The sequence below is a fragment of the Atractosteus spatula genome, chromosome 23, assembly GCF_055471065.1.
Source record: "Atractosteus spatula isolate fAtrSpa1 chromosome 23, fAtrSpa1.hap1, whole genome shotgun sequence".
Lineage (NCBI taxonomy): Eukaryota > Metazoa > Chordata > Actinopteri > Semionotiformes > Lepisosteidae > Atractosteus > Atractosteus spatula.
Window position 1 is genome coordinate 946,206 of NC_142728.1, and position 25,091 is coordinate 971,296.

A 25,091-nucleotide genomic window follows, 5' to 3' on the forward strand; every position below is an offset into this window, starting at 1 on the left:
ATACACTGCACCAACCAGCCGAGCGCCGACGGAAAATACCGAACAGGGGGGACGAGGACGGGCGCCACAGCGCGCATGCGCTGACCTCAGTCGCTGGAATGCATGCTATCCGTATTGTCTCAGCTGCAGCTGGTAATGCAGGTTTGCCGTGTATCGAAAAACAGTTTACGCAAACAATATTCTGCAAATGTTGATTGGATTTTTTTTATTAACATGACATACATTTCTAGTCTTGCGTGTCTGTCAATTGCGACAGCAATTGATAATCACAAAACGTGACATATTATGTATTTACAGTCCAGGCTTTTTTACATAGTTACGCATTAGCTAGGAAACTTACACGATACAACACGATCATGTACATTTATCGAGTCAAACCAACAGATTTCTTCAAGGCATATATTAAAAAAAAACATTCAATGTTTCAGTACAGTGGTTTTTAAACGTAGTCCAGGGTAGCCCCCGTCTCTTCTGGGGTTTGCTCTAGCTAAGTCTAATTGATTAGTTTGGTATTTGAGGCCTTTTTAAATTTGCTTTCGGCTGTTAAACCCGAGTGAATCCTTTGCGAATTTGTGGGTTTCAGAACTGCCTTTAGTTGTAATAGCTGAAATACAGTACAGCCAATTAGACTTGAGCTGGGCGAGTGACAGCCTGTCTCACCTGTCTCTCTTCAACATCAGTGGATTAACCAATAAGAGCTGTTTAGTCAGAAAAAGGGACACAAATTAGATCATGAGGGAGAGAAAGTATAAGAGCCTGTATAGTGCACCTGTATAAAATAAAGCTTTTTAACAAGACTGTGAAACCAGAAACCAGAAGACTCAGGACCAGGACTACGAACCGCCATGTTAGACAATTTTGCTGTATTTCAACATCATAACTGCAATGAATTCTCCAAAAAATATAATGTATACGCTAGCTTAGAAAATACTTTTAATTTTAATACAGAGAACATAGTCATTTTAAAACTATCCAAAATTCATTTACAAAGCCTTTCAAGTACAACGAAGACCTTCTTTTAGAATTCTCAATTAAAACCTTCCCCTTTTGCTACAACACTACAGCTTGGGGACCCTTCACACGCCGCAGGATCATAAGGATAACTAAGACAATTAAAATGCAGGTGAACCGGACTTATTCTACTGCAGCTTACGGCTGTCACAGAACTGTTTTCCTGGAAAACAATCAGCAAGTCTAGAGCAAACAAATGTTGCCATCATACAGAAAATGCAAGAAGTTGTTGGGGTTTTTTTTTACTTTCATTGCATTGTCTGCCAGGCTTAATGTTTAATTCATGCTGCAAGCCCTTTTATATTCCAGGAGAGATTTCACTGTCTGGAATGTGCTGACTAAGATTCTATGGCAGAGAGTTCTAGATGCGGAAATTAAACTGCTTGAGCGCAATAAAAGCCTTTTGGCACTTCTGGTCTTACTCAGATCTTTCGCGCATTCAACAGAAATATTGCAATATATCCCCGATTCAAAGAGCACACATATACAGTACGTACGCATACTGCCGCCTCAAACCAATATGCATTTTATACAAATGTTTCTAAACATTACATGCTGTACAGTTAAATAACAGGATCAAAATATATAATCCAATGCTGAAAATAAAATACTGCAGATAATAAATCATGACCTATGGGTGCCCTTTTGCAAACTGCCTGTGTAATCTATTTAATTAGAGATGGCAGGTGTGGCCAGTTTGCACAAAGGACAGATCAAGGCTAATATAAAACAGAATTAAATAGAATTAGAGTTTGTACGTTTTACAGCTGTAAGCAATTAGACTGTATGCCTCACTCTTGCACTTCTGTAAATATCCCATTAAGACACTGAAAATATTTGCATTATGGCTTGATAAATCCACAGTTCGTAAAAATGCACAATTGCCTAAAATACATAAAATTTAGAGCACATTCCACAAATGTGAAACTGAAAGAGCAAGTACAGTCTGCGATCCCTCAATAGAAAAAAAATCATATACAGATGATGTTCTTGCTCTTGTAGAACATACAATACATGAAAGCTTGTAATCTCTCAATTCTCCTCAGTATGGTCATCCCAGCTCGATGGGAAAGGTACTACTGCTTTGTGCTGCTGCAAAAAAAGACTTTCAAGAGTTCAAACAATCTAGCTAAATAAGTTTAAAAAGTTAAAAAAATAAAAAAAAACAAGACTAAGTATTGTTTTGCAAAAATATAAATTGAGCACAATCATTTTTATGTCAATCCTAGACAATATTTCATAAGTATAGTTGCTAAAAAGCAAAGCTGACTCTGGATTTTAGCTCGTTTTCCTACCCTTCATGAATATTTCATGAGCAGAGAAGGCCGGTATGCTGGTATAATCAGCTATGATGTAATTTTGCAGGTCAATATCATGTTACATTTCTTTTCTATATATCCTATTTGGCAAGCTCTGCTACATCGCATTGCTTCACGTCTCAGAAGAGATTCTGGATTCCCAGAGACCAGCACAGAGCATGACGTCAGCAGCCCCAGATGTTTCAAGCTGGGGCGCTCCTCCCCGCTCAGGACCTCCAGAAGGACGTGCTCAGCTGCCCTTTCGGAGGAGGAATCTCTCGCCGCTTCAGGCATGTCTGAAAGAGACCAGAGCCCCGAGGAAATGCTTGGATTGAAACGTTTCCAGATTTCCCCCGTGTTCGTACAGAATGTCAGAGTGGAGTAAGGCCTTGGCAGCCAGGATCTCCCTACCACCCGACGAGCAAGGCCGGGGGTCGGCAGAAATAAGAGCCAAATAAGTTTCCCCGTTCGACACGCCTCGACTCGACCCACGGACAGGGAGAAGGGAGGGACACCCGTTGTGCCCCCAACAACAAAAGCTCTCCTGCAGAGCACAGGATGAACGGGGGTCACACCCGTGGCGAGTGAAGGGTGAGAGGGGATCCCCCCCACCTGCAGCCTCATGTGGGCTTCAGTCGCCCGGAGACCTCTCGGACTCCTGGGTCCTGGAGGGCTTTGTCCAGCAACTGGACAGCAAGCATGGGTAAAAGAAACAGGATAATGGTCCCTGGCTTTGCTTTACCTCTAAAAACTGCTTCAGCCTCATCACAGAGCCCATCTGTCCAGAGCTGGTGACGGCTTCAATCCTGGCAGAGAAATAGTGTCAGTGTTCATTCCCATGGGAAACAAGCAACAGTCAGGCAGAAAGACTGAACCCATAACTCTGCAACAGCTGACTGAAGCATAGCCGAGCAGAGTTAGAGATACACCTGCTTCACCATGAATACCACATGACTACTTGCACAAAGCAGTTCAAGGAGGTAGGCATCGGCTGTGGAGCCTTCTTCGAAGGAGGCCCCTTCACCCAAAGAAGGCTCTAGAGCCGAAACCTTTTTTTCCCTTACTCCTCTTTTCAGCATGGAATAAATCTTTACTTGTGCCTTTACTTGCAAAAACGTACAGTCTGTATTATAAGACAGCAGGAATAAACCCCACGGGCATTTTCTCCATCACAGATTGACCGTCTTCCCAGAACCCAAGACTTTACTACCTGGGGAAGTAATCTTCTTTAATCAGCAAGATCAGCTTCCAAAACTGCCCTTGGTACTGCTTCATCAAAGCATGTCCACACACCTGGCAGGAAAAAGCACAAGCTGTGTTAGTTCAAAGAAACAGATCATAAAAACAACCGAACGCCTCATCCCAAGAACGTGAAGGGGTTGTTTCAGCAGAGCAGAGGCACCAAACAGGAAACCCTGTTCTAAAATACAGCGAACAAAGCACTGGGATGGGAAAGCTCTCAGGAAAATTTGTTCCTGCTACAAATGGGGTTGGCGGACCAGTAGGCGGACATTTGTGGACCAAAATTTCCAAACTGATGCCCAGGGACACTGTACTGCAAGAGGTGCTGTCCTTCAGATGGGATGCTAAACTGGGGTCTTGCATACTTGACAATTTAAGCTCTTAAGGTGCTTATTGAAGTAGTCAGGGGGATAACCCCAGTGTCCTGGCTATACATCATCTGGGGTCTGCACAAACTGGCGTTCCCCCTTGATTCGACTGGTGAAGCCGTTTCTCACATTTCCACCTGCTCCGGCGTGTAGTGGAGCTGCTGGCTCACAATGGCTGCTCCACCTTACCCAGAGAGCTGCTGTACTATAAAGAAAAGTAATCAGCGACTGCACTTTAAAAAGAGAACCACAATCCCACACGTTCTGGTCTGTACCTCCAAGAAGTCGAAGAGCAGGGTGGCGGTGACATCAGCCAGAGGTTCCATGTTCAACATCTGTGCCAGCCAGCGCCAGCCGTGGTTCAAACCATGAGGGTCCGGCTGCGAAGGGGCACGACCAAACTCAGCAACAGAGCTCTTTTTATCGACACAGTTAATACCCGCGTCAAACCTCAGTGAGAAGGCTGAAGCAGCCGCGCAGCAGCTCAACGGGTTCGATCTGACTCTCCCGCAAAGGCCTGGAGCTGCTGCTGGTCTACAACTCCTGCTGCTGTTTCCACTGGGCAACGCTGTACAGAACTGAACGGTCTGTAACTCACACGGCAACAATCTACCAGACACTCAGGTTAACTAGGTACAATCCTGGGTGAAGCGATGTAAAAAACAATGTCTGCGGACCCCCTTAGAGGTTAGTATTACCAATCAATCACTCCTAAAGCCACAGCGCTTGTGCAGCCGTGATGGGTACAGGAAGGGGAAGGAATGTAGTCCTGCGTACCGCCTGCTTGTTGCCATAGGGCCAGCGCAGCTGGATGATGGCAGCGTACAGCCGGATCATCCCCGACATTCTCTTCAGGAAGCTGTCCTGAGCCTCCACACCAGAGTCCTCCACACGGTACCCCAGAATCCTGTCGGGCACACCATCAGCAACATCAGCACCCCCCTTCCGTGCAGTCGCATCAGAAGCCATTCACATTTTTTCTTAGAAAGAACAATCGCACAATCCCAGACTTAATGATGAGGAATGACAAACAGAGGCTTCAGATGGAAGCATTTCTGAATGTTTTTCGCGATGCACTGAGACCCTGACAAGTGTTTTCACGCTGTGCACAGGGTTAAGATGAAAGGCGCTGTCCTCACCTCTGGTAGTCCTCAACTGAGGTGCCTTCCTTCATGGGGGGGTAGTGAGGCACGGAGTAAGGGCACTTCTTGTGCAGGTGCGCCAGGATGAGGTCTCCCACCTTGGGGTGCAGCTCCCAGATCCCCGAGGCCACGACAGCGATGGGGAAGGCTGCCTCGTGGTGTGCCGCCACCTCCTCCTCCCCTTGTTTCTGAGGACAGACGGGAGGGCAAGGTAACGGATCATCGGCTCCGAGACAAAACCGGGGTAAATACTGTGGATTCTTTCCCAAAATTCAGTAGAAGAGCTGAAAGTAAGTTGCCATGTTGTGACAAAGCCCTGGTCTCTCCGTGGACAAGAGCGAGAGTTCGCGAGACTTGCGACATGATGCGGCCCTTCCTGCTCACTAGTCACCGTAATGACATGCGAAGTACAAGCGAATAAGTACAGGTTGTGCAGCAGACGTTTCACTGTGGAAATGTTCCAATGTGATCTGCGTGCAGAGTTAACAAGTCAGTAGTGTTTGTCAGCAAAACCGTCACAAAGTCGAGAGCAATATTTCTATCAGATTAAAAGAGATGAATTCACAAGCCTGCTGGTTTACAATGCAATATGGCCACTTCACGTCACCAGAAGTTTTGTTGCTTCAGAATATGGCACTGCTCATGCCTGCAAACTTTGTCTATTTTGAGATGTAAATTGGAGGCTTCACAAGTTACTGCGTAAGTTTTACTTTTAGTGTAGTTTGAAATGCACATCAATGCTGATTCTTTCTAACCCGGAAATATAAAAATAGCGTCTCAGTTCCCCATTCATTAAATCTTTCTCAAGGGTTCTTTTCAGTGGAAGGCAGTCTAGACCACTGTCCCCACCAGGGGGCGTCAAGTAACGTGAAGGGGCAAAAGCTGAAAATAACTCACCACAAACTTTTCCGCCAGTTTGTAGCAAACGAAGTCAAGGCCGTGCGGGTGCTGAGAGACAGAGACGGACTTCCCCCCCGACTGAACCGGCCTCCCGGACAGCAGCTTGTCGATCTTGTCAAATATCTCTCTCAGCTTGGATCCTGCAGGACAAGCACAGCACCGAGTCACCCACAAGCGGCGCAGCTCACCGATCGGAACCAATATTTCATAAGTAACCTGCCTTCAGAAGCCGAGGAACACATTTTCTCACTTCTCTGAGACTATTTCTCTGTAGAAAGATCAGATGAATTGAAGAAAGAGCCTCCTGCGCTCAAAATTTTTATTAAGGTTTACTTGCAAAGAATAAGTCAAGTTCCTTTGATAGAAATCTGATTGATCCACTGTAAATGCTCCCTTAATCCAGCGATGTAGTTGTAATTGTTACAGCTCCCTGGCAATACATTATGTGACAACAATGAAGTCTCTGACTTTTTACAAGAGGCAAAGAAGGCCTGATCCCATATGTTGCACTTTGCCTCTGTCTGACCAGAAATGGATCGAGTATCTGCTGTAATTTGCTTGGACACTTCTGTTTCTTTATGAGTGTTTTTGAAAACAAATCATGTACCACTTCCGCAGTCTCCACTCTCCGATGTGTTTGAAAAAGCAGCAGCGCCCAGCTCCACTGCGCTGCGATACCGCTGCTCTAGAGCCTAAACCCGCGTGTGTCCCCCCGACAGCGCTGCAGGCGCGGCTGAGAGGAGAGGGGGGCGGCCCAGCTCTGCTCTTCCCCACTACACCCACCCGAGATGCTGGAGATCTGGCTGACAGGGATGGACGCCGCCTTCTGGAGCTCCATTCTCAGCCTCTTTGTCTGTGCAGGATTGCAAGAGGGCATTGCAGGTGAACACAACGTGCCTCATGCAGCGACAGAGGTTCACTGACATTTAAAGAGGGATATCAGAGCTAAAGCTACATAATATCACACAACACGCAGAAATTTTTCCCATCATTCGCTTCATTACCAGTCCCCAGATTTTGAGTCAACATTTCTGAATACGAAACATGCATTAAAACTTACATCAATTCATACATTCATTTCTATGATTTTTTATCAAACTCCCTTCGATCGCTCCCACAGAATGGCACAATGGCGAAGTATCCAGTCCCACCTGTGTGTCTTTGGTGTTGTTGAGGTCTTCAAAAGACGCTGCGCACTGGCTGGACATATCCTGCAGCTGCTGGTACCACTTCATTGTACTCTCCTCTGCTTTGGTTTGCAACCCTGAGAGACAAGAGTCTTCCACTGACAAGTGCTGCAAATGAACCCTAATTCTCTGCAGCCTCTTGGTCTTGGTCTCTAAGCATGACCTGCGCAACTCAAACTGACTTGAAATTCTCACCACGCCTCCTTACAGCCACTCAGCTCTAATCTAGTCAACTGTACCGGGATAGACCCCTAATCCCCAGTTCACACTGTCCTACTGCAGTCTCCAAAGCCCGACAGCCTGAAAGCCTTTCTAATATGCCAATATAGTCCACACCAGTGACTGAGGTGAAAGCTCAGCCGCCAGAGGTCAAGACCAGTGCCCGACCGGGACCCCCCTCACCCTCCTTCCTCTGCTTCTGCCGAGTCAGGGGCGCCGCGCTCTTCTTCTGCGCCTCCTGCTGCTTCTGCAGCTCGGCCTGCTTCCGCCGCTCCTCCTGCTCCGCCTCCTCCCTCCTCCTCCTCTCCCGGGCCAGCGACACCTCCTGCTGCATGTTGGCGATCAGCACCCGCATCTCCCGCAGCGCCTGCTCCGCTATCGCCATGTCCTCCTGGCTGGGGAACTCCCCCTGCGCCCCCCGGGGAAGAACAGAGCCGTCAGACAGCCTGGCTTTCGAGAGCCGGCCTGGCTGATCCCTCGCACCGATCCGAAGGCTCACCTCGGCGGTGGTGCGGATGACCTCAGACACCTGGCCGCACAGCTGGTTGCCGCGGGTGACGTAGGCGGACGGGTCGAGGGGGAGGCGGGCGGGGTCGGGCTCCAGCAGCTGGTGCAGCTGCAGCACCTCCTCCTGGATGGCGTTGAGGGCGCGCAGCCGCACCCTGCCCTCGGCCTGGCGCTGCCGCTCGAGCTCCGCCTCCCGCAGGCGCTGCTGCTCCGCCTCCCGCAGGCGCAGGTTCAGGATCTGGCGGGAGAGGGGGGCGGGGGGTCATCTCCGCGGACAGACGAGCCCCGTGTCCGCCTGCAGGCGTCGGCGCAGACCCCCCCCGGTCCGTACCTTCATGCGGTGCCGGTGCTCCTCCTTCATCTTCTCCTGGCGGCCCAAGGTCTCCTGAGTCCTGTCACCCCCCCCAGCCAAGAAACAGACAGGTCAGCTCGCGTCCCAGCGGTCGAGGCAGCTGGCGAACGCAGTGTCACGGGGCGAGGGGGCGCTGCTTACTCCCTGTCCACCATGTCCCTCACGCTCTCGTACTCCTGCCTCTGCTTCAGCTCCATGTACTCCTCGAACCGCTTCATCTGCTCGCTCTCCCGCGTCGCCACCGACGCCGCCAGCTGCTCCTGCAGCTCCTGCCGCTGGCTCAGCTGCGCCTGGGGGGGGGGGCAGAGGGCGCAGAGCCTTCAGCTCCGGAACCCCAGCCGCGTCGAGTCCGGGGACCCGCCGAGCTGGGCGCTCACCCCCCCCCGGTGGGGGTTCACCTGCTGCACCCTCATTCGCGACGGGGTTCGGGTGAAAGATCGTGCGCTAACATTCGGGAAAGCTGCGATCGCCAGGTGTGAATCTTCCGATCGTAACAAACGCCGTTCGAGATAAAGGGTGTCAATATTTCTGTATGCAACCGCACAACTCCCCACAGCGGCACCTGCTCTCTGATCTTTATGGATGGGAAAGGCGCCAGACTGCCCGGACCGGGCGGGACCTCTGCCCCCTGTGAGGGCGGTGCGACTTCCCCGCGGCCCCAGCGCCCGCTCTCACCTTGGCTCTGGCCCGGTGGTTCTCCACGCAGATCCGGATGCACCCCTCCACCTGCGTGGCGCGGGGGGACAGCAGAGCGATGGAGGGGCCGGGCTCCGGGGGCGTCGGCTCCTCTGCTCTCTTCTAAGAGAAGGGGTTCGGAAGGAGGATTATGCCAGTTCAGAGCACATGCACTCGTGGGGATGACTTCTGACAGAGTATTACACTCATAGCCACGCGGCCTTCATAATAAACAGTGTAACTGGGACGTCGGACTATGCACGCTGTATTTCCAATCCACATTCCACACTGATCCATGGAACCTCATTCTAGGTACAGTTTGAAGGATGCTATATACAGTACACTGTATGCCTTTGCTGCTATATTTTTCTACTGTGATTGCAGTGTAATATTTAATATTGGAAATATCAGAGAATTGGAAATGTACAGTCTACAGCTGTAAACCAGCAACAGCATTAAAAACATGGAAAGAAATCGTTACTGGGGCTGGTCATTCTGGGAGCTGTGGGGAATGCTCCTAGGCTATTTTCTACCTGCGATAGCAACTCCAGATGAGCTGAAAAAAAAATGCATTTGCTGATTTAGCGTTGTTTTAGAGAGCCCGAGTGACACATCTGCGGCGTGTCAAGTCTGGGGTTTTGCTCAGGGTCTGTTACTGCAGAGGGTTCGGGTCGAGAGGCCACAGCGGTCTCTCTGTCACCTCCGTGTTCCTGACCGCTGCAAGTGAAGGCAGGGCTGGTTTCCAGCGCTGACCGGGCGAAGACTTACCGGTACCTCCCCCCTCCCCTCCGGGCTGGGGGTCCTGGGGGAGGCGAGGGGGGCCAGCGGGGGGTTCCCCGAGAGGCCCGGGCTGGAGGGGACGGCATCGCTGCAGAGCCCGAGGCTGGAGTCCGAGCCCAGGGATGAGGCCTTGGCCTGCAGCCGGGGGCTGAGGTGCTTCAGAATCAGCCCAGCATCCGGGGAGAGGCAGGGGGCAGTGTGGCACCCCGCAAAGATGTCCTGGGGGACAGGTCAAGACCGTGACATCACAGGGCAGCCTGACGGCCACGGCTCCTAATCAGAGCAGGCTGTCCCATTCACAACGACCTCGCAAGAGCCCACACACAGACCCGGCAGGGCAGGCTCTACACCTCAGGCTGAAAGAACACACTTGACAACAGTATCTGTGAAGTGTTTCCCTGGCGTATTGTGCAACAGAAAATAACCCATAACGTGCAGATAGCATGAGGAACTGGGGCACAAACAAGGCTCAGACACCATGTAAGCACATTGCTTCGAGCTCCCAGCCCCTGGACACTACAGGAATAGATTCAGCCTACTTTTCTGTATTCAGATGACTTAAAAATGGGAACGTCTCCCTTCAGGTTAATTTTAGATTGAGGCTATGAACAAGGCGCTAATTGGAAAACAAAGTATTCAATGTCTTTGCATGTGAAACAGGACAGGATAAACGACATAAGACAGCTTTCATTGACAACACTGACGTTAAACATTTTTTTAAAGTTTACTTCAAATTATGTATAAAAGCTCCGAAAGCGAAAGAACCTGGGATCACGGATCGTTAGCACTAATAAGCAGGTTAGCTATTCAAACACCTCCCATTCAAACACAAGTCCCCCATCTCATACCGCCGTGTTTAAATTAAAGTCTCTACCTCGCCATTCTGCGGCCAGTCTCTGTCGTAGTTCAGTCTGCCCTTTGGGGAGTTTCTCAGGGCCTTCAGAGTATCCCATCGTATACTTTCGGCGGGCATGTCTGCAACAGCTCCCTGTCTGCCAGAGAGATCACAGAGCGGAACGTAAACAGCTCGAAACCATCGAGACAAGAGAACCTCACGCCGCCTGGAGGAGGAACAAGCAACAGCGACGTCAAGTCCCCACCCGCCAGCTTCCGCTTCCGGGTCACGTGTGCAGGACCTGACCGCTGGGTGGGAATAGACCACAAACTGGCGACCCGACGGTTGGGCTTGGGTGTGAGCTGAAAACATAAACGTCGTTCTTTTACAACTTATTTACTTACTGAAAAATATATCTGGTTCTTTTAAAAATCCCATCCAAACTGTATTACGCATTGTACAGTATTTCCATGCCACTAAATAAAAATAATTGCTTACACTTGTATAGCGCCTTTCTGGACACTCCACTCAAAGCGCTTTAGGTAATGGGGATCCCCTCCACCACCACCAGTGTGCAGCATCCACCTGGATGATGCACCAGTGCACTCACCCACACACCAGCTCTCAGTAGGGAGGGGAGCAGAGTGATGGAGCCAGTTCAGAGATAGGGATTATTAGGAGGCCATGACTGGTAAAGGCTAATGGGAAATGTGGCCAGGGTGACACCCCTACTGTTTTTGAGAAACACCCTGAGATTTTTAATGAGTCAGGACCTCGGTTTTATGTCTCTACCAAAGGACAGTACTTTTTTTTTTACAGTACATTGTCCCTGTCATCAGTATAATTTTCTCTCGCACAGGACACAAGAGACAGAATTCATAAATAGAGGTTTTATTGGACCTCACTCATTTTTTCTTTACATATCATACAACGTAAATTTCTGTACAACACAAATAGATATTAAAAACATTTTAAAACAAAGATAAAGCTAAGAATAAAAATAGTTATAATCATAACAGACAGCCACATGAGGACTAAAGGAAGATTGTTTCTTGTATGTTAACAGTCCACCGAAGGACTCATTAACTGAGTTCCAGAATGTAGGCTATGATACTGATAATAGATTTGTATGAAGATAAAATGGTGAAAATAGGTTAAAATACTTTCACAACCAAACCAATATCATTTTTCCTCATTTAATAAAACCACACCCTATCCCACTTTCTTCATTGACAAACAGAGAACCAAAGTTATATTCTTGATTATTCTTACAGTATAAAAACTATCAGAGACTAGTGCAGAATCACTGAATAGCACCTTCTTAGTTAATGGAATACTTTATTAGCCCTTTATGAACCCCTTCCAAATGCGTTGGGATGAATCTGCTGAAAGGATTCACTTTAAGGCTTCCTACAATGGACAATGTGCTTGAGGATGGAGGGAGTTCAAACCGGCCTCAGTTTTGACAAAACAGTGACACAATACCCTTTACTTCAGCGGAGCGCATCTGCAGTTGACATTCCGAAAGGCAGCTCCTCTGTCTTTCCATAAACTGTTCAGTGAAAGCACCTGAGAGATTTCAAACTGCAACTGCTGCAACAATCCTAATCATTGTAAATCAGTGGAATCACATCACACAGTGAGTCAGCCGCCATCACAAGGGTCTTGACGACAGACGCAGGTTTTGGCATTTATTGTAAACCATGCTGGATTTTCACTTGGAACAATCCGTATAGAACGAGAATACCCAGGAGCACTGGACCCAGCAGTGAGGAGCAAGGCCAGGCCTCAGGCTGTGGCGGAAGACAGGTCGGTCAACAGAATCTGAAGCCTCGCCGGAGAGGCCCTCAGATGGGAGAGGGGGGCCGGAGGGCGGAGCTGGTCAGGGCCGGGTCTCCGAAGACGTTGGCATAGGAAGCCTTGAGGAACTGGACGTAGTTCTGCAGGCTGCGGTTGGTGCTGTCCGACTGCTCCAGGCGATCCCGCATGTCCTGCAGCCGGCTCTGGAACCGGCGGTCGGCCTGGGAGGACGGCAGAGACATCCGTTACTCCGCCTTCCCATCAGTCCTGGTCAGCAGCACAGACTGCCGCCCAGTAGGTGTATTCATTATATTCAGGAACATTCGTATTGCAGGGAGGGACTGCCTGTTGAAAGGGAACTGCACCCCCAATTTCTCAGACCTGTTATTACATCTCAGTAAAAAAACTAATTCATTGACAGTATAGAAAAATTTAACAAATGTCAAACTACGCGTGAGCTACGTGAAAGTACTGCAAGTCGATTCTTTGTCGTCGTCATCTGACCACAGTCTCCTAATTGACAAGAAGTGAAGAGGCTTACGTCCTCCTTGGTCCGACGGAGCTGGTTCAGCTCAGTCTTGGTGCGGCTCAGCTGGGTCTCCAGGTCCAGAACCTTGCCCTGGGCGGCGCGTTCCTTGGAGACGGCCCGTTCCCTGGTCTGATCCACCTGACAGCACCATGGAGAAACACAGTGCCAGCTCAGGGCCTGCGGGTTCTCTCTCAAGCCTCACCACAACCTTTAAATTCTCTCCCTCTCCACACGGGGGAGAATTTAGGTGTGACAAGAGACTATACATCAATTCTCAAAACTTTGAAAGGCCTGTGAAACAACCTTATTTTCAGGACTCTGGGGTTTTATCACTGGGCAAAGCTGCAGGAATAATTTAATTTTACATTTTCTATGCATTTTGTGTAAAGAAAATTCACAAGGAAGATTACAATCAGAAGGCAATTTAAATGTATTTTCATTTGATTGTTCAGATCACCATTAGCTTACCTAGGAAATTCTGTGCTGGGCAACGACTTAATGTTTTAATAATATTCTAAGTACTAGAAGACAGAGCCAGAATCTGAATGAATGTTAGCAATGATTGCCTTCTACAAGAAAGTGTGTCCGTCTGCTCTTGAGGAATGCTGTTTCCCCAGTGGACTGGACTCACCTGGCGCCTGGCGTCCTCAAGGGCTCCCTCTAGCTGCCTGGCCAGTGTACTGCACTCACGGGACTTCTCCTCCAGCCTCAGCTGGTTGTTATGGATGGTCTCCTCCCTCTTGGCGATCACCTGCACCAGGTCTCTGTTCTGGGCATTGGCCTCTTCCAGCTTCCTGCAGGGAGGGGTCACAGGAGGGCCAGGGGGATTGACAATGGCACTGGAAGTGACAGGCAGGGACCAGCGGAGCTTCTCCTGCTCTAAAAGCAATACTGATTCACATACCGAAGCCAGATAGCACTGCACCACAAGCTTGCTTCTACTGCTGTTCAAACTACTGACCTGAACCTCAGAGATATATTTACAGGTGTTAAATTGCTCCAGAAACTTAAATCATCATATCAAACACATAACACTTTCAACATCTTTAAATAAGTTAGCACCACAGCTGCCTGTGCTATTTTGTCCTGACCAAGATCCTTTGTGAATGGAAGCACTGATAGCAACTTATTTAATGAGACAGTAATGGAGAAACTAAGAAAATGTGCTGGTTAATATATCTTTGAATGTTTTTGTGCCTTGCACCTTTTACTCTTTTTCTTTGCTCAACTCTTTTCCTGTAGGTACATTCCCCCTACGTTTACAAAATACAATAAAAATATTTTCTAAAGCTGTAGACTCTTAATAATTTTCTCTTTTTAAAGGTTTACACAACTTGGCCCCAAGACCAGCACATCGCCTTGCAGTACGAAAAGGTCTGGAAATCCCCGTTATTCTGAAGTGGGAGTGCGTCTGGCGAGGGGGAGGGGGCGGTGTGACCTCTGACCTCTCCAGGCTGTCCACGCGCAGGTGCATCTGCTTGTTCTCCTCCAGCAGGGCCATGTTCCTCTCCCGGACTCCCTCCATCTGGCCCCCCTGCTGCTCCACCTGCACCAGCGTCAATCAAGCTATCAGACCATCCCGAGATGGGCCTCCCACCACATTATTCTAACTCACTGAACACCACAGTTTATCACAGCTTCTAGCACACAGCTGTATGAGAAATGAAGTGAGCTCCTGACTATCTGTGGGCGATGTCGTGATTAGATCCTCTGGCTGCTTCGGAAACTGTTCTGTGCGGTGACTGTGGATCACTGCTATTGGATCTCTCTCGCTCTGTCCTCTGTTCTACACCAGGTCAAGGAAAACAATACTGTGCACGTGTTAGTGGCGCGGTAAAGGTTTTACTCCGTGTGCTTTAGTGTTATGCCAGCCTCCTCCACCTGCCACCCCAGATAAATGACTGCTGACAGCGCGGAGTGTGCAATGCATTGCAAAGCAAGCTATCCGGAACTGCAAATAAATTACAAGGGTTCCACCTGAGAGCGGGGCCCTTTCTGCTTGTTGTGCAGTCAGAAGCTCACTAATACAATACAAATATTTCTTACACCCTATTACATACTGCATGGCTATGGATGCAAGATTAGGGGTTAGAGCTTCTCTCCCTTTCTGTGTGGCTCATGGAGAGCAAGCTGGGGTCTGCGAAAAGACACATTCCTAACGCAAGAAATTGTAAAGAGCCAACAAAGTGGTCTTAAATGATGCAGAATCCCTGTATTGACAAATAAGCCTGAGCTCACACGGAGGCAGGCGGCGCAGGCGGAGAGGCCCTACCTTGACGCGCAGCTCGGCGAGGGCGGCGGCCTGCTCGGCGCTCCTCCTCTCGCAGCCCTGCGCCTGCGCCTGCGCCGCCTGCAGCTCCAGCTCGCGGCGCCTCAGCAGCTCGGGCAGCGGCTCCAGCTCGGCCAGCCGGCCCAGCAGCTGCTCCCGCACCAGCTCCACCTCGCGGCTCAGCTCCGCGCGCGCCGCCTGCCCGTCCTGGCCCGCCTGCTGCAGCCGCAGGCAGTACTCGTCCGCCTCCGCGCGCGTCTTCTGCACCTGGAGGCGCGGTGCGCAGTGCCCGGGCCGAGGGAGACAAGATCAGGGAGCCCCGCCGGGACATGAGCGCTTTAAGACACTATATGAAATAATTATATATTATATACTATACTGTACGTCCACATGGCTATCAAACGTCTTCACCTCTCTTGGACTTTTCAACATGTTATCGAGTTACAATATGGAATCATAATGTATTTCATTGGGGTTTTTTTGCCATTGATCGACACAAAACAATCATTTATTTTCTATTTTGAAATGGCAGCTCCAGTATGCTCACCTGTGTCTTATAGCTCTCCACCAGGCTCTCGTACTGCTTGACCGACGCTTTCAGCTGCTGCACCTCAGACTGGGCCAGAGTCAGCTTCTCCTCCACCGCGGACAGGCTGGCCTGCACAGAAGAGCAACAGGCTAGCCTTGCTACGTCCAGCACAGCTTTCATAAGCCCTTCATCACCTCCTCCTACGGCGGGGCGCGTGCCTTGAGGCGCTGGCTCTCCAGGCGGCCGGCCGTGCTCTCGGAGGTGAGGCGATGCAGTCTGTCCAGCAGCCCCTCCCTCTCCGCCCGGGACTTGTCCTCTGCGCTGTGGAGCTGATCCATCAGGTCCGTCACTCGGCTGCACACAGCACACAAGCACGTGCAGTTAGAAACCCAGTCCCACCTGCGTCCACCTCAGACCTCCGCGGGACACTTCCACCCAGCCCTAGAAGACGCTGGAGTGACTCAAACTGTTCACTAGTAGCACGCTTCAACATTCGTTTGTCGCCATCTGCATTAACATCTTACTCACTTCTGTACATTTCGGTTTGAAAGCGACACAAAGAGTCTGTTTCTTTATTGCAAAGACTACCTTAGTTGGATATTTTTTTCTAGAGAAATACATAATTAACCAGTGTACTAAGATGTCACCAATGGTTTTACAAGTAATAAGTTCTGGATCAAGTTCACTTAGGCCATGTGCAAACTGAAGTTTATTTGCAGTACCTGATTAACTGTCGGACTCACTTGTTTAGGACAGTGACTTCAATCTCAAGCTGGCTCTTATCCTTCACAGCCTGGGCGTGGCGACTACGCCAGCTCTCTGAGGCCGACAGGGCATCTGCTAGCTGAGTCTCCTGTGGGGCAGAACACAGAGGCAGGGGTGATCGCAGGTCAGATGTCAGTGTCACAGCCACAGAACCACACACGCCAGCAGTCAGGCAGCAAAGGCAAGCGGCTCTCTTCAGTGTCAGGTCAGCATGCCAGAACTAGAAGGTCTATCTATCACGTATCCCGATATTGTAGTGACTTGGGAAACACAATCTTAGGGTATTCCCAGTCCAATATCTTACAGATATCATTTATTGGAGATGTTAGATATTTTTATCATGGGACACTGGGATTCCTGATGATTATAGATCATCAACACCTTCCTCATTCTTGCTGGATCAGTACACAACAATGGTCCTAATTATGGCGAGAAATGTAGGAGCACAACTGGTTCTCTGTCAGAAGTAATTTCTACTGCAATGCTCCACTCCAACGATGGGGACGACTGCAGTTTCTAACGGCATGATAACATTAAAAAGATCCCTGATGAGAAGAGGTCATGTGGCCTATCTAGCGTCTACTAGGTGACACTGTGGTGGCAATAACTCCAAGGCTGTTAAAAAAAGCAGCACGTCCGGTACATGACAGACAAGCACGTGACACCCACACCTTTTCCATGAGTTGTGCGCTGAGCTGTCCGGCGGTGTCCTCGCTGCGCTCCGCCCGCTGCTTCTGCGCACGCGTGGCCCGTTTCAACGCCTCCTTGTCCACGTCAGCTCGCTGCTTCAGCTCCCGCAGCTGTTCCAGGAGGTGCTCCATCTCCCCCTGCTGCTGCGTCAGCGTGCGCTCCAGGGTCTGAGATAGCGAGGGGTCAGAAGACGAGCAGAATCGCCAACAGGCTCGAGATCCACACAGACCACCATTCGGGGATTATTTATCAAGAACATCCTGCAACACTTTGGCAGATTTGCGGTTTTGTAGCTCCACTGCACTATCAGCAGGAATCATTCATCTTTCTATTAATATTATTGTAAACATTTCTCTTCTAGGACTGGGAATTAACTTTGCAATTTGTTTTCACATTTACCTGGTACATACATACAGGATATAACATTGTCATTATACATCAAGGGTAAACAGCACTTATTGTTAGTTTAGCAGAGGCCCTTATCTAGGGCCGTGGTCCTCCTGTATTAAACTTTTCCTGCACACGCTAGCTGTTAGACCTGGTAGAGAGCAAAGAAGAGCAGCTCTCTTCAGTGTCAGTGTCATTTCCTGGATGGATGCCTGATGTTCTGAATGAGTGGACCCGCTGGTGTAGACGGGGGGTTGTTACCCGGATCTGGACTCCCAGACGGTTGTTCTCAGCCTCTCGGCTGCGCAGCTGGCCTTGCAGGTGGGCCCTGGTGGACTCCAGCGCCTTGGAAAGCTCCCCTGTCGTTCTGGCGTTTTCCTGCAGAAGGAAGTATTCTGCTCAGGGGACACCGTGCTACAGTCGTCTCTGTCGGTGAGCTCAGACTGCCGTGGCCTAAATCCTACATCAGCCGGACCAGTCCAGGCACCATTTAAAAGAAGATGGCAAAATACAGGGTGTGGTGCATTATTTGTAATTGCGGTGGGATGCCTACACCATTAGGGTGTTACCTTCTCAGTCTCCAGCTGCGTTTGGAGCTGGTCAAGTTCTTTCTCCTTCTCCTGAAGCTTCAACAGAAGACGCTGAGAAAAACAAAGAAGAGAAAAAAAGAAGACTCTCTGTACGTGGAAAGAAGCCAATTCAGTAAATCACTCCAATAACAAGTCCAACAGGGCACACGCAACCTAAACTTGCCAGCCTCACGCAAACTACAAACCCTGAATGTCATGGCAGATTGCCACTGGGTAAAAGCTAAAAGCCCCTGGTCCCGAAGATGTCATGACTTAGTGGGTTTGCAAACTTGCAATCTGGACAGACTGGAGTGGAGAGCAGTGATGCAATATGTCCTGACGTGTATTTATCTGTACAACGCGGCTGTGGAAAACCAGCCGTAAGAAGACGCACTACGATACAGGAGCTGGGCAGGCAGGAAGCAATACTGAGCGAGGGAGCGTACGGTGTTATCTGCCTCGTTGTCAGCCAGTTTCTTCAGCAGCACCTCCTTCTGCTCCGAGAGCCTGACTGCATCCGTCTGCTCAACAGGAAACAGTGAGTCAGCAGACCGCCTCCCGCGCCTGGCGAGCAGGTCGGCGGAGCAGGGAGAGGCCCGACCTCGCGGCTGTGCTGCTCCCTCAGCAGGTGGCGCAGGGTGCGGTTGGTGCTCTCGAACGTCTCCAGCTTCTGCATCAGCAGCTCCTTCTGCCGGGCCAGCAGGGAGGCGTCCGAGCTGGACATGCGCTTCTCCTGCGGGGACGACACAGAGGCCCGCTGTGGCACAGATACCAAACCACCCCCTTCTCTGCCACACAGGCTCGCTGCTCCACGGCCTGGTGACCCTCCAGGGGTCCGCAGCAAATCTCAACAAAGTCTAAATAAAAGTTAACCATTGTGTCTTTACAATATGCATCTTCTCTTCCCAAAGCACAGTGATCCAGCACTATGTTACCGATCATTTAAAAATACAGATATAATATCCTAATTTAATTTAATACAAACTGAAGACCTTTTTATAAATCAAATTAGCAATGGGAATGTGAATTTTTACGGCCACAATCCAATGATTCCATTTACTATGTTTCATAGCTTGTTTGCTTGCAGGAAACAAACACTTTTTTCTCCTTCTGTTTCTGCTGCAGTATAATTGCTCAGCAGCATTGGTTTATATGCAGATAATTTTTTTTTCTAAAACATTCAAAGCTTGCAGTCTTAACACTGTGTTCACATTTAGATGGTTACCACTATACAGGATGCTAGTATCTGTGTTACAGCACTGAATTATTCACTCAATAAATCAAACAGGTGTTGACCTAGTGCAATGTTTCTGGGACTGACAAAAAAAAATGACTTAGAATTTGAATCTTGTCCTTGACTTTGCCAAGTCACTCCACCACAAAAAGAAAAGCAACGCAGCTACCGTGTGAAAATGGGCTCCAATGTTAGCTGCAGCTAAAGACACAGGAACGACCAGGTCTGAAAGGTTTTGTTGTGCTAATGCACGTTCCGGGAGCGGATATTCAGCACGTGCTCTGAGACTCCCTGAGGAGCTGTGGGCGTCCCTCGTGTCCCGTCACTCACCGTCCTCATCCTGCCGATGGTCTCCCGCAGCGCAGAGACCTGCTTGGCTGCTGCCGCCCCGTCCATCTCCGCCTCCACCAGCTTCTTCAGGAGGGCGTCCTTCTCCAGCAGGAGGTGCTGTTTCTCCAGCCTGCCAACACACGGTGCAGCCACACGCACATTCAGTCTGCGCCACCATGCTCAAGAGGGGCTATGCCAGGGTTAAACACAGGCACGGGCTGCTACTCTGCGCAACAACCTTAAAGTTAACACACACTACAGAGGGAAATGAAGAGAAAACGTAACCTGAGAATTTTATGCATCTAGCTGTAGAGCTACCATATCCATTCTGTTACATTGCTCATTGGTAGAAATAAGGAATTATTTAAACCAAAGAGGTGCACTGAAAGGGATCAGAGAGTACTTGACTAACCACCTGTTTTTTCTGCGCTAAAGCTAAAATATTCAAATACGATGTCCTGTATTTATGTTGTTGATTCTGTGTGTACAGTAAATCCAGGGAATTTAACAAAAATATAAAGTTAGCATTAATCATCCCCAAACAAATGGGTCTTGATATGTTAATGGAATTATATATTATATTATTAAAATAAGACATCCCTGTACACATCTGTTTTGGTGCTTTCCTATTTTACCTACCGCTGCCGCAGAAGAATTTACAAATCCTCTAGTCTTTTAAAACCACCTCACCCGTTACTGTCCTGTCCTTTGAGATGATCAGAACTAAAGCAAAGAACAAAAGACGCTCAGCAAAGGAAGAATCAATACTTACTATACCCATATGAATCACAGGGGCCAGTACATTTTAAATGTAAGTTTTGCACGCTAAAACTGAAAACATTTGCATTTAATATTAAAAAGCAAACTTCATTTGAGTCAGTGCCACTCCAATGTAAATACATTTTCAGAAATTTCCTAAACTGTAACATGAAAAGGGTCACAAACAGCTGCACGCCAAAAATGACCATATTTCCCAGGAACACTGCTTTTCAGGAAATTTCAATAATATGAGGAATGTGCGCATCCAATTTAAGTTTGCAGCCCTGCATATTGTCGTGAAGGATACTGGAAGCAGTTCAGAGTTAAACCTTGCTTATCTCACTAAATAATAGTAAAGGTGATGAACCACAAAGAAAACCACTCTGCTGTACCAGTAGCAAAGCACTTTGCATGGAATTGGATATAAAAACAACAAATAAGGCAGAAAACCTCATAATCACTGAACACATTTAATCAACCACAGCTCCTGGTCTGTCATGGGTGAAGGCCTAAGTCTGGGCTGAGATGTCAAACATTTTTACATGAAATAACTCATCAGACTGGTGTGTGACGAAATCTTGAGTGGGAGCTCTCGCTCCAGTCCAGTGAGAGCCGCAGCTTGTCTAGCGCCTACCTGCTGTAGTCCGTCTCCTCCTTCATCTTCTCGATGCTGTGCCTCAGGAGGCTGTTCTCGCGCTCGGTCACGGCCAGCTCCTTGGTCACCTCGGCCAGCTCCTCCTCCTGCTCCTCAATCACCTTCTGCGAGGCGCTGAGCTGCTCCGCGCGCTTCTCCAGCAGCTGCTCCTTCTTCCGCAGCTCCACCTGGGGGGACAGCACAGCCTACACAGCTGCTGCCAAAGTCCACTGCTTTCCTGTAGGGAGTCTCTAGGGGAGAGTGTCCACACAGTGCCTGGAGCTCCACTGCTTTCCTACAGAGAGTCTCTAGGGGAGAATGACCACACAGTGCCAAATACCTCAAGAGGAAAAGGGTAGCAAACGACATGAGTTACTATTTTAAAAAACCAAAGCAAAATAAATATTGTACTGCTAATGGCCTCCAAGATCACTGGACCAGGTCTGGGCTGTGAACAGGATCCCTCAGCGCTGAGCTCAGTGACTGGCCGGCCGGCCGTGAGCCTTGTGTTGACAGCTGGAAGCTTGGCTAGCAATCCGTTGGAAAAGAAACAAGCTGAGGTTCATTCCAAACCACAAGGCTGAAAGAAACCATGAAATGCACCAAGCTTCAGCTGGGCAGCCTCTCCAGGTATGTTCTCCTCTGCTTTTCTGAGAAGAGCCCCTAAATAAAACTCTATGCCCTCATTGCTTTTGGGGGTGGAATTAATCGCCACGTGTTCATTTTTGCACCTCACGACTCAAGCCTGTCATTTGGACAGCCCAACACCGCTGTGGGTTTGCTCAGTGAAGGAAATACCAGCCCCAAAAAAACAACGAGCATTCGATTTTAAAGTAAGCCCTTTGCGAGAGGAGCTCTGCGCGCACACGGCGGGGCTGACCTCGCTCTTCAGGCTGCCGACCTCGTTCATGAGGCTGTCGATCTTCCTCTCGTACTGGCTGATGCGGCCATGCAGCGCCTCCTCCTCGTTGGTGGAGAGGTCCGCCAGCCGCAGCGCTGCCTGCCCGGGGTCGGGCTCCGCGGCCGGGGTGATCTCCAGGCGGTGCGTGGGCCCCTGAGAGACACGAGCCGCACAAGAGCTACTGCACTGGGGACCCCCCAGGTGGAACACAAGCACAGGGGTGCAGCCATGAAGGTACACAAGCACTTGGCATTTGTTGACCATGCCTTATGATTAACAAGTTGTGATCTGTGATTTAAAGATATTAATACCTTTACTGATTTACGTATAAAAATAATAGAAATGAGACACAATCAACCACCCACCCACCTAAAACAGCAAGGCTGTGCTTCCTAGTTTCATGTTTTTCTCTTATTGGGCCGACAGCTCTCAACAGCCTTAATCTCCTTACTGGCTAAACTGGCCTGATTTAACACCTGCTCCCAGCAGTTCAAGTGCTGGTGCTTAAAAGAGACCCAGAAACCCTGCAGACGCGCTGGAGAGACATCACATGTAAAGGGGAGCTGCAGCGCTGTTTTCATATTTCAGGGTGAGAAAGAAACTGCACTGCTGAGGGCATTTCAAACCACAACTGAAGCAAACTGTGCACAGTAATGTGTAAAACCTCCAATTTACACCACAAAACAGCTGAAGCGACAGACCCCTTTACCGCGCATCGAAAGGCACTAAGACCCCTGCCGCTGACCTCCCACTTGTAGGCAGACTCCCGGAGAGAGCCTTTCCCCGGGGGGATCCAGGGCACCCGGGTCTTCACCCGGGCCGTCGCCCGCAGGTTCCCCGCGTCCTTCTTCGCCTGCGCCTCCTGAATCTTCAGCTGCCAGAAAAAAAACAGCCATCACCCGCCGTCACAGGAGAGCTGACACGTTGCAGTTCCGTGGCTGAGCAATAGACAACAACAGAAACGACTTCATCTAGGCCGTCCGTTCCCAGGCTCGGGTGACCAGAGTCTTACCTTTCTCTGGGGTTGGAAGGCGAATCCCATCTAAAGCAATTTACTCACAAGTAAGCTGAGCTTGAAATCTCCTGCTATTACGCTGCAAAGGAACAAGTACAGGTTTATTCCCTGCTGAAAAGAGAAGAAAAGAAACACAATGTTGTGGCTGTGGAGCCTTCTTCGGGTGAGGCTCCACAGCTGACATGTTTTCTCTTCAGCTGGGAATAAACCTGTACTGGTTCCTCTGCTGCCCATGCATGCTGACGCAGCTCCCTACTTGAACAACTTCTGCTATTATGTTGTTTGGGCTTTTTACACCAGGACCCGCGGCCTTAAAAAACCATCCGCGTCCGAGACCGGACGGCCAGGGGAGTCTTCTCCGAGCCCCCGGAACGGCACCCACCTGGGCAGCCTTGGAGGGCGAGGTCTTCTGGCACTTTCTGACGTGCACGTGCACAGGGGTGCTGTCATCCACGTGGACGTGGAGCGGCGGGGAGGAGGAGCGCGTCTTCATCGCCCTTCTCTGGGGGGGGGGGGGGACACCAGCAGACGGAGTGAGTGCGTCTTCAACGCCTCTCGACATGGAGACTCAGCCCCCGAGCTCAGAAAGTCTTTTTCTCTCCTGCACAGAGAGAGGCTGCCGCCAACACAATCTCAGCACTGCCAGAGAGTTCGGATATTAAAGGTAAAGATTCAGAAAGTTTTCTAAAAATTAGTGCTCCGATATCTTTATCCTTGGTGACTTAGACAAATGTTGTAGTTCTTTCAATGATGCATCACAGGCAATTGTACCTAAATGTCATATTGTAATAAAGCAGAATGATCTGAGAAAGCTGTGGGCATGAAATAAGAGACATAGGACTACACAGGGTACAGACAGAATAGCACATCGAATGAATAACAAAAGAAGTTGTGATCATTAATCACGATTAAAGAATTTACACCCAAAACGTGAATTCATAGGAAACTGCTTCTGTTGTGGGAGTCACGCAGTGCCTGAACGATGATGGACTTCTAGAATTCAAGGTGTAGGAATCACATAAAACTTAATTTACAAACTCAACGTTCGTGTCCTAGAAGGGGTGAGTTAAAACTACCCTCAAATTTACAGGATTAGTCCTAAATCCATGAATACAGCGCTCAACTTGAACAATCGCTGACTGTCCTCGCTGGGAAGAGGACACACTGAAAACAGGAGTTCGTGTAGGTGATAATAAACTAAACTAGTGGGCTAAATAACAACTAACAGTCTGACTCTCATTCCTGCGATGTTCTGACTGTCAAACCCTGAGCACTGCTTCATTTTGGAAAGTCAGGTCTTGCCCTCGGCTGTGTTAACACACTGCCAAACACACTTCTGAGCTGCAGAGACGAGTTTCGGGAGTTTCTCCTGCGGTCGCTTTTTAAAGCAGCGCCATCACGAGTCTGAGAAGGAAATGAAAGCCTTTGTCTTGAGGTGAAATTAGTACAGGATGTCATTCCCCTAAAATTGCCACTCGCGCTGACTTACAAATTCTGTGAATGAATGGCGAATTAAAAAAACATATTTTGAAAACACCAGCTACTGTTCAGGAAACAACACTACGCCAGCTGCGGTGTGATAAGACACCAGGGACCCAAGCAGTCTATCAGTTTCACATTTCATTCAGCTGCACAGTCGACAGCTACACTGCATTAATGATCATTTGCAAACACCGGCACCGCATTTAACAAAAAACAGCAGGTCGTCTGCAGCGTTAGATCTGGCGGCTTCCCCTTTAGATGAAACGTGTCAGATGTTTCCAAATTTTAAATTGAAAAAACGTTATTTGGGTTTTCGTGCTGACCATTCATACGAGGCACAAGAATATACCTTGCACGGCAATACACTAGACAGAACACGCGTTAGAACAACAGTAAACGTGCACTTCTTACCATACGACAACGAATTAATACCGTAATTTACAGTTATGAGCAATAATTTGAGCGAAGCCCCCTCGCCTCTCAGTGCAGAACAACCGCTTGCCAACGCACTCTTCCGGCACGCTCCCTCGCCGCCACGCCATTGGCTCATTCAAATCTATTTAAGAGCTTCGCCGGCCGCTGATTGGGCGAAACGCTTGACCCAGGAAACCCTCTCCTAGTGTTGCCGGTGGCAACTGTGGGCTGCCCGGTTGTCCCGGTAACCAAGCCTAACATTCTTGCA

General features: G+C 49.2%; 2 protein-coding genes across 2 annotated transcripts; both read right to left on the reverse strand.

Moving 5' to 3' along the window:
• Positions 1-182: 182 nt before the first annotated feature.
• Positions 183-10,738, reverse strand: gle1 (GLE1 RNA export mediator). The gene is made up of 16 exons (XM_088940649.1): positions 10,556-10,738; positions 9,670-9,900; positions 8,902-9,024; positions 8,368-8,516; positions 8,206-8,266; positions 7,867-8,112; positions 7,551-7,776; positions 7,113-7,225; positions 6,745-6,814; positions 5,959-6,101; positions 5,059-5,249; positions 4,697-4,826; positions 4,195-4,299; positions 3,520-3,602; positions 3,052-3,115; positions 183-2,605 (listed from the first exon to the last, which is right to left on the reverse strand). The coding sequence occupies exons 1-16, from the start codon at positions 10,652-10,654 to the stop codon at positions 2,537-2,539; spliced, it is 2,103 nt and encodes a 700-aa protein (XP_088796775.1). The 5' UTR covers positions 10,655-10,738; the 3' UTR covers positions 183-2,536.
• Positions 10,739-11,391: 653 nt separating this feature from the next.
• On the reverse strand, positions 11,392-24,962 carry odf2a (outer dense fiber of sperm tails 2a). Its single transcript, XM_088940553.1, has 19 exons — positions 24,821-24,962; positions 23,310-23,543; positions 22,658-22,786; positions 21,892-22,065; positions 21,012-21,199; positions 19,619-19,748; positions 18,656-18,787; positions 18,501-18,575; positions 18,055-18,126; positions 17,747-17,863; positions 17,080-17,265; positions 16,387-16,496; positions 15,862-15,997; positions 15,662-15,772; positions 15,118-15,381; positions 14,291-14,391; positions 13,477-13,639; positions 12,858-12,983; positions 11,392-12,537 (listed from the first exon to the last, which is right to left on the reverse strand). Exons 2-19 carry the CDS (start codon positions 23,487-23,489, stop codon positions 12,364-12,366), a joined length of 2,568 nt encoding a protein of 855 aa, XP_088796679.1. The 5' UTR covers positions 23,490-23,543; positions 24,821-24,962; the 3' UTR covers positions 11,392-12,363.
• Positions 24,963-25,091: the final 129 nt, after the last annotated feature.

What these genes read in the sequence shown, in the direction of transcription:
- odf2a (XM_088940553.1), bottom strand. Translation starts at nt 23,489, where the DNA reads ATGTCGAGAGGCGTTGAAGACGCACTCACTCCGTCTGCTGGTGTCCCC. An exon ending in CCATCGGCAGGATGAGGACG is followed by an intron (nt 18,788 to 19,618) that starts GTGAGTGACGGG and finishes TCGTCCCCGCAG; the next exon opens with GAGAAGCGCATGTCCAGCTC. An exon ending in ACAACGAGGCAGATAACACC is followed by an intron (nt 18,127 to 18,500) that starts GTACGCTCCCTC and finishes TGTTTTTCTCAG; the next exon opens with CGTCTTCTGTTGAAGCTTCA.
- gle1 (XM_088940649.1), bottom strand. Translation starts at nt 10,654, where the DNA reads ATGCCCGCCGAAAGTATACGATGGGATACTCTGAAGGCCCTGAGAAAC. An exon ending in AACTGGCGGAAAAGTTTGTG is followed by an intron (nt 5,250 to 5,958) that starts GTGAGTTATTTT and finishes GTCTGTCCTCAG; the next exon opens with AAACAAGGGGAGGAGGAGGT. An exon ending in GGCTGAAGCAGTTTTTAGAG is followed by an intron (nt 2,606 to 3,051) that starts GTAAAGCAAAGC and finishes GGTCTCTTTCAG; the next exon opens with ACATGCCTGAAGCGGCGAGA.